Source organism: Nicotiana attenuata, unplaced genomic scaffold (assembly GCF_001879085.1).
Source record: "Nicotiana attenuata strain UT unplaced genomic scaffold, NIATTr2, whole genome shotgun sequence".
Classification (NCBI taxonomy): domain Eukaryota; kingdom Viridiplantae; phylum Streptophyta; class Magnoliopsida; order Solanales; family Solanaceae; genus Nicotiana; species Nicotiana attenuata.
Window position 1 is genome coordinate 1 of NW_017677713.1, and position 10,977 is coordinate 10,977.

The window sequence follows — 10,977 nt, forward strand, 5'->3', positions numbered from 1 at the left end:
AAGATTCTCATTATTTTCCTAAGTCATTCACATGCCCTATTTTTCGTTTAAAGAATTTGTAATTATAATGGATAGTAGTTGCTCGACAGTTTTAGGTAGATATGTAGGTATATTATAGAGATCTACATAAATCTGTAGGTCTTTGTTAAATATGCTGTATTTAATTATATATATATATATATATTGTAGATATGTTGTAAATGTATTGTAGATATTTTGAAGATATTTTGTAGATATCGTGTATATATGGTGTAGACAACTTGTAGATAATTTATAGATAAAATGTATTTATTTTGTATATACCCGTTTTGTTGCTGCTGGCATGCACTGGTTCTCCACTAGTGCACTGAAATTGTTGATTGTTCTTTTCTTTTGGGTGTTCAGCAATTTTTGTAGAACTACCAGCAAACTGAAAGTTTTATATTAGTTAGGATATCTATGTTTTGAATAGCAATATAACATAGAGGTGACAAAAATAGTTTTGTTAAATGAATAAACTGATAAATGGCATCAATGTTATCATTTCGACTGTTTATCACCTGCAAAATAGACTTAATTGACTTTTTTAGTAGCTTCCGAAGGCTACCTAGTTCTTCAAAGACATCTTTCCTGAAAGATGTAAGATCTGAGTCAACCTACATATTAAAAATATAGAGAGTTAGCTTCAAAATATGGCTTAACATACATTAAAGAAAAGATGCAATTTTATGTATACATGTTACCTTCTCAAGACCTTTTTTTAGTTTTCTAATTTGTTTAAGAATAGACTTCTTGTCCTCTTTTCCAATTGACTCTTTGGGTTTCCAATGGAGGAGCATCATCTTTTGGATCCTCAGAAATGTATTCAACTTCTTCAAGTATGTACTCAACTTTATCAGGCAAAGACATCATAGAAAGCTCTTCAGTTGCTTCAGTTATGTTGGTGAACTGAATGGAAAAAAACAAATTAGCTTGACTAAACAGAAAATGTATACAAATTGTAGATAATTTGTATTAAAATGTATATTCGTAAATAAAAACCATTTACCTTGATCCATTCAGGTTTGATCATTCTATCTTCAATTGTAGCTAACCATATCTTGTCCTTACTAGCTGACCAGTTAAGCATGCAAGGGATTAAATTAGCAACTCTTATAGCTATATCAGTGTTGACGTTAGAGCAACACTCATACAACCATACTTGCATAGCTAGTGCGAATCCTCGAATGAGATTAGAATGAACAAAAGGATTGATCCTGTGCCTAACTAATTCAATCAACTGTTTGTAAGACTCAATACCCCATGGGTATGTCGCATACTGTCTGGAGTCCACCAAATAAAACCTAAAATGGTCTACCAATCCAACATTGTCTTTGTCTGAAGGACAGATGAAGAATTCTATGAGATATAGAATACAAAACTTGACTGCGTCCTCATCATTTACCCAGCTTTTGTTGGTTACAATCTGTTTTGGGTATGACTTCTCCACTTTTTCCTTGTTTGGAAAATAACTCCTCATTATCTTACTATCATAATCCGGAGTGTAACCAAAGTCTGTCACTTGGGTAAAACATCTAAGACCAGTTATTAACGCAAACTCTCTCAAGCCAAAATTCAACCTCTGACCCTTTAACTCAGTTGAAAACTAGGAAGCACCAGATGCATTCAATTCATACTTCATTAGAAGATGAATAGCTTGGTTTTGCATACATATTTTGGGAATTGACAGCAAATAACCAAAACATGTCTTTTTGAAAAGCTGTAAACCATTTGGAGACAATAACTCTTTAATTTGGCTAGGAACACTGGGGTCGGATAATGTCTGAAACCTAAGGACCCCATAATCAACATTATGAGGTGCAAAAAAATATCGATTCTGCAGAAAAAATAATTAATATCTTATTAATACACTGCACCAATCTAAAATACACCATATCTACAACTACATAATACAGTTAAAAACAAAAAGAACATAACTACAATTTTTTAACAATATATCTACAAGTTTAAACAGATTCAGAAAACTACAACTAATCTTCACAATGTAGACAAATAATCTACAAACCACAAAAAATACAGATTATGGAGCCCTTCTACTGATTAAAACAAACAAAAAATTTATTGTTGAAATTACTAAATTCTTACCTTCACCAATGAATGTTGAACATTTTTAGGGGATTTTACAGTAGGAGCTTTTTTCGAGCTTTTACTATATGAGACACTTTAACTTTCTTTGCAGGTTTAATGACAGCTTCATCTTCTACAAAATCATCATCAAAATCTATCACTTTGCCTTTCCTTTTCGCTGAATTGATTTGCCTCGAAGATTCACCAGCATCAAAATCATATTTTTGTTTAGTTCTAGCTTCTGCCCTAGCTTGACGAGGGGAAAGCCTATGCTTCTTCTCTTCATTTGCATGAACAGATTTTTCATGCTTTTTCGGTGAATGTGGTGATAAAACACCCAAATCGAAAGAAGGAACATTTGCTTCTTTAACTTTTTAGGGCTTTTTTGGAAGCTTTGTTCTTCTTCATTGAAAATCTTTGAAGCTGGTCGTTAATGGGTGAATAAACTTTGAAGAATAGTTGAATTTGTGACTGATTTTAGAAGAAAGAGCTTGAGAATAGGCGTTAATGGAGGTCTTCCAGATTTTCGCTAGTTTTAGAAGAGAAAATCGTGGGTGATTGAAGAGGAAATCGTGGGGTGTGGTTTGATACGTGAGTGAGGTGGTGGGATTTGGAGAGAGAAACTTGGGGGGAGCGGGAATATACGGTTGAGTAAAATTAGGAGACTAATTAATACAATTAAAATCTTAAAATGGTACATAAATGGCATATGAATATAAAAATCTCATAAACTAATGTTCTTCCATAAAGGCAAAAGGTGCATATCGTTTATTGTGGCGGGGCGGCTTTTTCTTTCACAATAAGAATTGGACGATTGAAATAAGTAAAAGTAGTACGGGCTAGCCAGTTTTCGCACTGGCCATTCAAAAATAGTCAGCATTTGCAAAGTCATTAAAAAATAGCAATTGTTTTGCTGTAACACAGAAAGCTCCAGCATAATATACTGGAGATCGGTGCACCTGGGTATGAACTTCCATCATATTATGCTGGAACTCCAACACGCAGAAAGTTCCAGTATAATATACTTGAGATTGGAGCACCGCTGCTCCAATTTCCAGTATATTATGCTGGACCGGTATATTATACTAGAGTATTTTTTCCGGATTTTGAACAGTGTTTTCGTTCAGATTTATCTTTACATGAAAAGTGGCTAAATTTCGATTACTTTTAAAAATATAGCTATTTTTGAATGACCACTTATAAATCTGGCTATATTTAAATTTCTCCGTTGAAATAAGTTGCTATGCCAAGTTCTTTTTATCTACTTCTTTTACATAATTAGCAGGGGAGATATTATAAGACTAGCAAAGTTCGAAACTCTACGATATGATGACTTGATTAATGTCCTGTTGGCCACTCTCTTGGATTGAATTGTAGACGAGTTGGTTCTGTTCAAATAACCCTAAACTTTAAAGACAAAGATTTGGCATGTAGGGTTGGTCTTCGTTTCCAAAAGAATCTTGGAAAGCATAACGTGGAGTCTAGCTTTGAAGTTTTATCTAACTTTGAACATTGATTTGCTTTTTAAATTTTTTTCAGAAACTAGATAAAATACTATAAGTAAACCTTTTACTTTCTCTATTCTAATTTATATGGTACACTTTCCTTCTTAGTTTATTCCAAAAAAAATTATCTTTTTATATTTAGAAATAGTTTAACTTTAAATTTCTTTTTTACCCTTGTTAGGTGTGTGAACAGTCCCACATGAAAAGTAGAAAAGCAAATAAGCTATTTAGAAGGTGTTGGATAATGTGAGGCCTTTTGGGTAAAAGCGTATGGGCTTGGTCCAAAACGAACAATGTCACACCATGTTAAGAGTATCTTTGAGTTATTTTAGTCTAACAACTGCTATCAAGGCCAATGGTTTAGCGAGACGAATATGGAAATGGCGAAGTGATGGCATAAGGCCCGACTTAGTACCTTTGTCCGTCTATGTGCCGATTTAAACCACCTTTACCTGTGTCTTCATAGACATATACAGTCTCTTTTCTCGGCTTCGGTGACCACAAATACTCAGATTATATGATACCATTTTAGTCCAACAACCCTTAATGAGATGATTTATAGTCACACAAATGTCTAAAACTTATTTTAAACCACAATTACAAAAAGTTTCTTTCTTTCTTAACTTTATGCCTAGTCAAATGGTACCATATAAATTCGAACAATAATAAATAAAAAATTTATAGACATAAAACTTTGTGTGGCTCATTAAAACTTCCAAAAAGTTAATTACACAATCTCTATTTCACTGTGCATTAAAAAATTCAGAGTTAGTACAAATATATAATTTTTTAAATATAACTTCACTCACTAGAAATATTACTCTTATGTAGGAGGTCACTATATGGAAAAATTTTATTTTGTGTCTCACACAACTGACACTAGTTGTATGAGGTCTCTTTTTTGTCTCACAACTGTGTGGTCCCAGAATTTTGTGGACCCAAATGTGTAAGATATGGGTCCACAAATATGTGAGATAAAAAGAGGCCTCACACAACTAATATAAGTTGTGTGAGACATAAAATAAAACCACTAATGTACGTTGGCTCTGTATAAGCACAATTCCAGACATAACGTACGTAAGTACATCTTTAGAACTTTTTCCTTTTCAATTGTGGGAAAAAAGAAAAAGAGAAAGGAAGAAGTCAAAGGATGTGGGAATGTGGTTTTCTTGACAGACCACCTACTTAAGCACATCATTTATCAAACCTAAGGCTTGTCGTTTTAGATTTCTCTAACTAAATTTCTAGTTAGAATACAAAACCAATCAAATCTTTAACGAACTAATTTAATTGACACAACAAACTGAAGATGACCTTTTGCCATCTTTGATTTTTACCCTCTAGACTTCATCCAATTTGGGTTAGTAGCATATTTTAATTCCACGATTTTTCGTCTGATGCACTAAACTTTCGCTACGCGCGAGCAGTGACAAGGCAAGATTTCCGCTAAGGGACTCAAAAAAGAAAAAAATTAAATAATTAAAAGAGATTGTGGCCAATAGGAATTGAACCAACAACCTAACATAGATTTAAAACTCCCTTGACCACTAAGCTATGCTTTAAGATTGTATCTAAGGAATTCAAAATATAATATATAGAGGTACAAACCAGATTTTGCCTTATATGTACAGTGTAATTTTCTGGCGAAGGGTGTTCGGATGAACCCCTTCACCTCCTATATCCGGCCCTGTGCAGCGCGAGGTTCGAGGGATTAAGGGTCGGATCCAAACCGCATTAGATATTATGTATGCAGCCTTACTTTGCATTCCACAACGATGTTGTTTTTAATACATATTCAAGTATCTAATAGGAGTAATAAGCCTAGCCTTCAAATTTTATTTCTTTTTTCTAATTCTAATAAAGATCTTGTCGTGCGACACCAACCTATGACTTCTATGACCTAATAGATTTTTACGTTTTAACTAATTCTTGGTCACTGCTTTTTAGAGTTTAAGAAGTAATAAGCAATGCAAATTATGATATGCAGCTATTGGTTCGTTGGATTTAAAATATAATTTATGAGATAGTTATTTCTAATACATCACAATAGCTTTATTAATATAGTAATTTGATGACATAAGTTAATTAAACTACTAAATAACCTATAGAGTAAACTACTCTTATATCGAGTAGACACTTTGAATAGATAAAACTTATCCATATTCAGTGCCAAACCACATCAACTTAATTACATTGATTAAGTGATTTGGAGTGAGAATATATATTAATTAACCATGATCAAGTGGGAAAAGTCTGTGCGTAACACATGTCACGCATCTATTGACTTGATGTATTTTGAGGGAGAGGGGAGGTGCTTTAATATTTCTATAGCGACTCTTCTTTTTTCGTCAGTATTCCTTTAACGATGATTAGCGAAAAAATACAAATGAAAGACACATGTCATGCATTTATTTATTTGGTGTAAACATAGAGCGTGTCTATGTTTTTCATCCACCAGTTATTTAACAAAGAGCAGGAGTTTCCTTCAGTTTTTTTATAGACTAGCTAGGATACATGGTATATATAATCATTACACCAAAGTTTGTTGGATAACAGCACATCATTAGTATTAAGCAAAAACCATAAAAATGATGTTTCCTTGAAAATTGAGAATATAACAAACCCAAAGAAAAAGACTTATAACACAAGCATTATTCATGAAAATTACTGCAGTTAGAGATAGGCTAAGTTGGTGAACCAACACCTTCTACTATAGTTTTGTCAAACCTTAGACTACTTAGTTCTCTCTTCTTTTCTCCCTATAAAAGCATAGCCTCAACTCTATAATCTTTCACAAACAAGCACTGAATTGCATCTACTAATATTCAAAAAGAGTTTTAAGAGAAGGGAAAAAATGAAGGCTTTTAATAGTATTGCCAACCCTTTGAGTTCTTTCTTCTTTGTATGCATTTTGCTTCTCTTTGCAAATGCAGCATTTGGAAAAACTCACTACCATGATTTTGTTGTAAGCTATCCAAGATTTCATTCATTAAATTTGCTAACATTTCGTAAATATTACAAACTCTATGATACTGATCTCTGTTTTATTGTAACAGATTCAAGCAACACCAGTGAAGAGGCTGTGCAAAACTCACAACACCATAACGGTGAACGGACAATTCCCTGGACCAACATTAGAAGTAAACAACGGGGACACTCTAGTTGTCAACGTTGTCAATAAAGCTCGATATAATGTCACGATTCACTGGTAAGTTCATGCATGCAGAACTCAAATGAACTGATATATGATACTAAATAAAATAGACGCGATTATATGTAATGACATTTTCTTTGACAATTTTTATACTACTTTTTTGTGTCTCAAAAGGCATGGAGTAAGGCAAATGAGAACAGCATGGGCAGATGGACCAGAATTTGTCACTCAGTGCCCAATTAGACCAGGAAAGAGTTACACTTACCGGTTTACAATACAAGGACAGGAAGGAACTCTTTGGTGGCACGCTCACAGCTCGTGGCTCAGGACTACGGTTTATGGAGCTTTAATTATCCATCCAAAAGAAGGAGAATCCTATCCATTTGTTAAGCCCAAAAGAGAAACACCAATTATGCTTGGTACTACTTCTACCTTCTCTTCAATACCAAAAGCTTTGATCACTTCTAAAAAAGAATAGTACTAGTTATGCATTTTCTCATATAATTCTGTTTCTTAGAAATTTCGTTGAAATGATAGTTTGACGATGATGATTAGGTGAGTGGTGGGATACAAACCCTATAGACGTTGTAAGACGAGCAACAAGAACAGGAGCAGCTCCTAATGTATCTGATGCATACACCATCAATGGTCAACCAGGTGATCTCTACAAGTGTTCAAGTAAAGGTTAGTTCTAATCTCAAAATATTTGAAGTTCCAAGAACGAAACCATGTTAGTTCTACACATAGTATAAAGGACATGCTTACATAGAAATCATGTTAATGCAGATACCACCATAGTCCATGTGGACGCTGGCGAAACCAACCTCCTCCGAGTTATCAATGCTGCACTCAATCAACAACTTTTCTTTACTGTGGCCAACCATAAGCTTACCGTTGTTGGAGCAGATGCCTCTTATGTTAAACCCTTCACAACATCAGTCCTTATGCTCGGACCAGGACAGACTACTGATGTTCTAATCAAAGCTGATCAGCCACCAGCCAAATACTACATGGCAGCACGTGCCTATGCAAGCGCTCAAGGGGCACCCTTTGATAATACCACAACCACAGCCATCCTAGAGTACAAGACAGCTTCTTGTTCTTCCAATTGTGTCAAGACCAATCCAGTTTCCCCATCTTTACCGGCATATAATGACACGGCCACTGCTACAGCCTTCACAACCAAATTCAGAAGCCCAAGAAAGGTCGAGGTGCCCACTGATATCGACGAAAATCTGTTCTTCACTGTTGGGCTAGGACTCAATAACTGTCCAAAAGGTGCTCGCTCCAGAAACTGTCAAGGTCCAAATGGAACTCGATTCACCGCCAGTATGAACAATGTATCATTTGTTCTACCATCCAACTTTTCCTTGCTACAAGCACATCACCAAGGCATACCTGGTGTATTCTCAACTGATTTTCCAGCAAAACCACCTGTAAAATTTGATTATACAGGCAATGTAAGCCGGTCACTATGGCAACCTATTCGAGGAACAAAACTGTACAAGCTGAAATATGGGGCAAGAGTGCAAGTTGTGTTACAAGGGACAAGTATCTTCACAGCTGAAAACCACCCAATTCATCTTCACGGATATGATTTTTACATCATTGCAGAGGGTTTCGGTAACTTTAATCCTAAAAGAGATACAGCTAAATTCAACCTTGTTGATCCACCTCTCAGAAATACGGCCAGTGTACCCGTCAAAGGATGGACAGTCATCAGATTTGTTGCAGACAATCCAGGTAACAGAATATAAAGGGAAACAACTACATACTTATTTCTCTAACATTTAAAACTCTTTTTTATACAATTCGACTTACAATGTTCACGTAAACAGGAGTGTGGCTAATGCATTGTCACTTGGATGTTCACATTGGCTGGGGTTTGGGCATGGCGTTCATCGTCGAAAACGGAGTTAGTGAATTGGAATCATTGGAAGCTCCTCCAGTAGATCTTCCTGTCTGTTGACAACTGCAACAAGAACAACATTATACAACAGTCAAGCCCTAGAGAAACCAATTTAATTGTTTTAGCCATTCTAAATGATGTTCCCTACAATGGGGCTAGTTCTTTTTTGCTGTACTATAATCCTTCCCCCACCCCCATATATACTTGAATTTCCTCTTTGATTTTTTGATAGATGACTGGATATCCCCAGATTACAACAGTTGTATTGTAATTCTAGTGAAATTAATAGAGAAGAATTTAATGGAAATTTTTAATAAACTTGATTATCCCTCCACAAATCAGTACAACAACTACAAACTGCCTGTCTCAAGAAACAAATCTGTTATGAATATTTGAATGTCACTGCTATGCAAGTGCAATGTAAAAGAGCAGCCGGTGCACAAGGCATTCCTCATTCACGCAGGGTCGAGGGAAGGGTCGCACCCCAAGGGGTGTGATGTAAACAGTCTATCCTAATGCAAATATTAGTGACTACTTCCATGGCTCGAAATTGTATGCAGATAACTTTACGGTTGCACCAAGGCTCCCTTCAAGTGCTATGCAAGTGCAATGTAAAAGGGCAGCCCGGTGCACAAGACATTCAGCGTTCAGGCAGGGTCGGTGGAAGGATCACCCCCAAGGGGCGTGATGTGACAGCCTACCCTAATGCAAACATTAATGGCTGCTTGTACGGCTCGAACCCGTGACCTAAAGGTCACACGCAAATAACTTTACAGTTGCTCCAAGGCTCCCTTTCAAGTGCTATGCAAGTGCAATGTAAGACAAGAAAATGTAGAAACAACTGCAACCTTTTACTTGGTATAATTTGGTCTAAGACAAATCTTTTGAGAAACCAAAGAATATAATGAGAAAGTACATTATATTCCAAACAAAGCAGTACTAAATACAGAATATGAAGTAAAATAGCTGGATAATGAAAAATCTAGGTAAGAGCTAATAAACAGTTACCTTAGGTGAAGAAACAAAAATCTTGAGTGTCTCGCAGTTTATCAATCAAATAGCTTCAACTCTCTGGCAATCAAATTCTATTAAATATTAATGACAGTCTTAGCTAGTGGCATAAATTTGACTTTAGCAATCCGACCCGCTTGACCTTTATAGCTTGTTTGGATGGTTGTTAACTAATGTATTTGTAAAGAATTGTTACTTTAAATATAATATTTATTTTGATTATTATTATTATAGTATTTGATTGTTTATACATAATGATTATTAAATTTATTGTTATATAACGATAAAACGTCCTTTAATATAACGATCGATTTGGTATGGTTATGTCGTTATCTTATTTTTTTTTTCTCATCTTACCCTTAATTCTATTTTATTTTTTATCCTACCTTTTTAAATAATTATTTTGTCCCATATTTACTTTTTTCTTGTAATGTTATAATTTATTCTTCAAATTGCTGGTGTGTGGCATTATGAAATATGAAAAATGACAAAAATATATCCAGATATATAATTTATTTAAATAATAAAATATAATATAATATAATACAATACAATACATTAAAAACGATATGTAACAACCATCTATACAAGCTTTAATACTCACCGAAGCTCTTACCATAAACGAATAATATCTTTTTTTTAGGGATTCACAAGAAGCATCTTAAAACCATCTATGAAAAACTCTCTCTAGAAGGTAGATGACAACACCTCCCAACTCCACCAACCAAACTATCACAATTCCACCCAAACTACCGGTATTTCAACCAACATTATGACAAACGTGAATCCGTCAAACGATCACAATCCTACACCCCTAAAAGACTCTCCCACATTCAGAGACATACTCCTAACGGACCCCCACACTAACCATATAGCACTGCAGCATGAGACGATTTCCCCAATGCTCATGTATCAAGAAGTGGAATCGCCAACACCAGTTGTATATAACATGCGTTCGGAGGAACCATTAAGAGAAGGCTACTGTGTTAGCCTATCGCCAGATGGCCTCCGACAAATCTACCACCCTTGAAAATATTCAATTATCATTTAGCTCTTGGGTAAACACATTCTACATCACTACCTAAAGAAGAAAATTCAGGACATGTGGAAAATATTCGAAATTTTTTCATTAATTGACCTTGGTGCTGACTATTATATTGTAAAGTTCTCTAAAGAAGAACATATGATAAAAGCTTTACATCAAGGTCCTTGGTTTATTAATGGACACTTTTTGTCGGTTCAATAATGGGAAGCTAACTTTGTTGCTTCAAAGGCAAAGCCTCTTTCCACAG

At 35.0% G+C, this 10,977-nt stretch overlaps 1 protein-coding gene across 1 annotated transcript; it reads left to right on the forward strand.

Moving 5' to 3' along the window:
• Positions 1-6,386: 6,386 nt before the first annotated feature.
• LOC109221475 (laccase-12-like) lies at positions 6,387-8,997 on the forward strand. The gene is made up of 6 exons (XM_019385956.1): positions 6,387-6,576; positions 6,668-6,819; positions 6,940-7,184; positions 7,321-7,449; positions 7,552-8,508; positions 8,604-8,997. The coding sequence occupies exons 1-6, from the start codon at positions 6,466-6,468 to the stop codon at positions 8,732-8,734; spliced, it is 1,725 nt and encodes a 574-aa protein (XP_019241501.1). The 5' UTR covers positions 6,387-6,465; the 3' UTR covers positions 8,735-8,997.
• Positions 8,998-10,977: the final 1,980 nt, after the last annotated feature.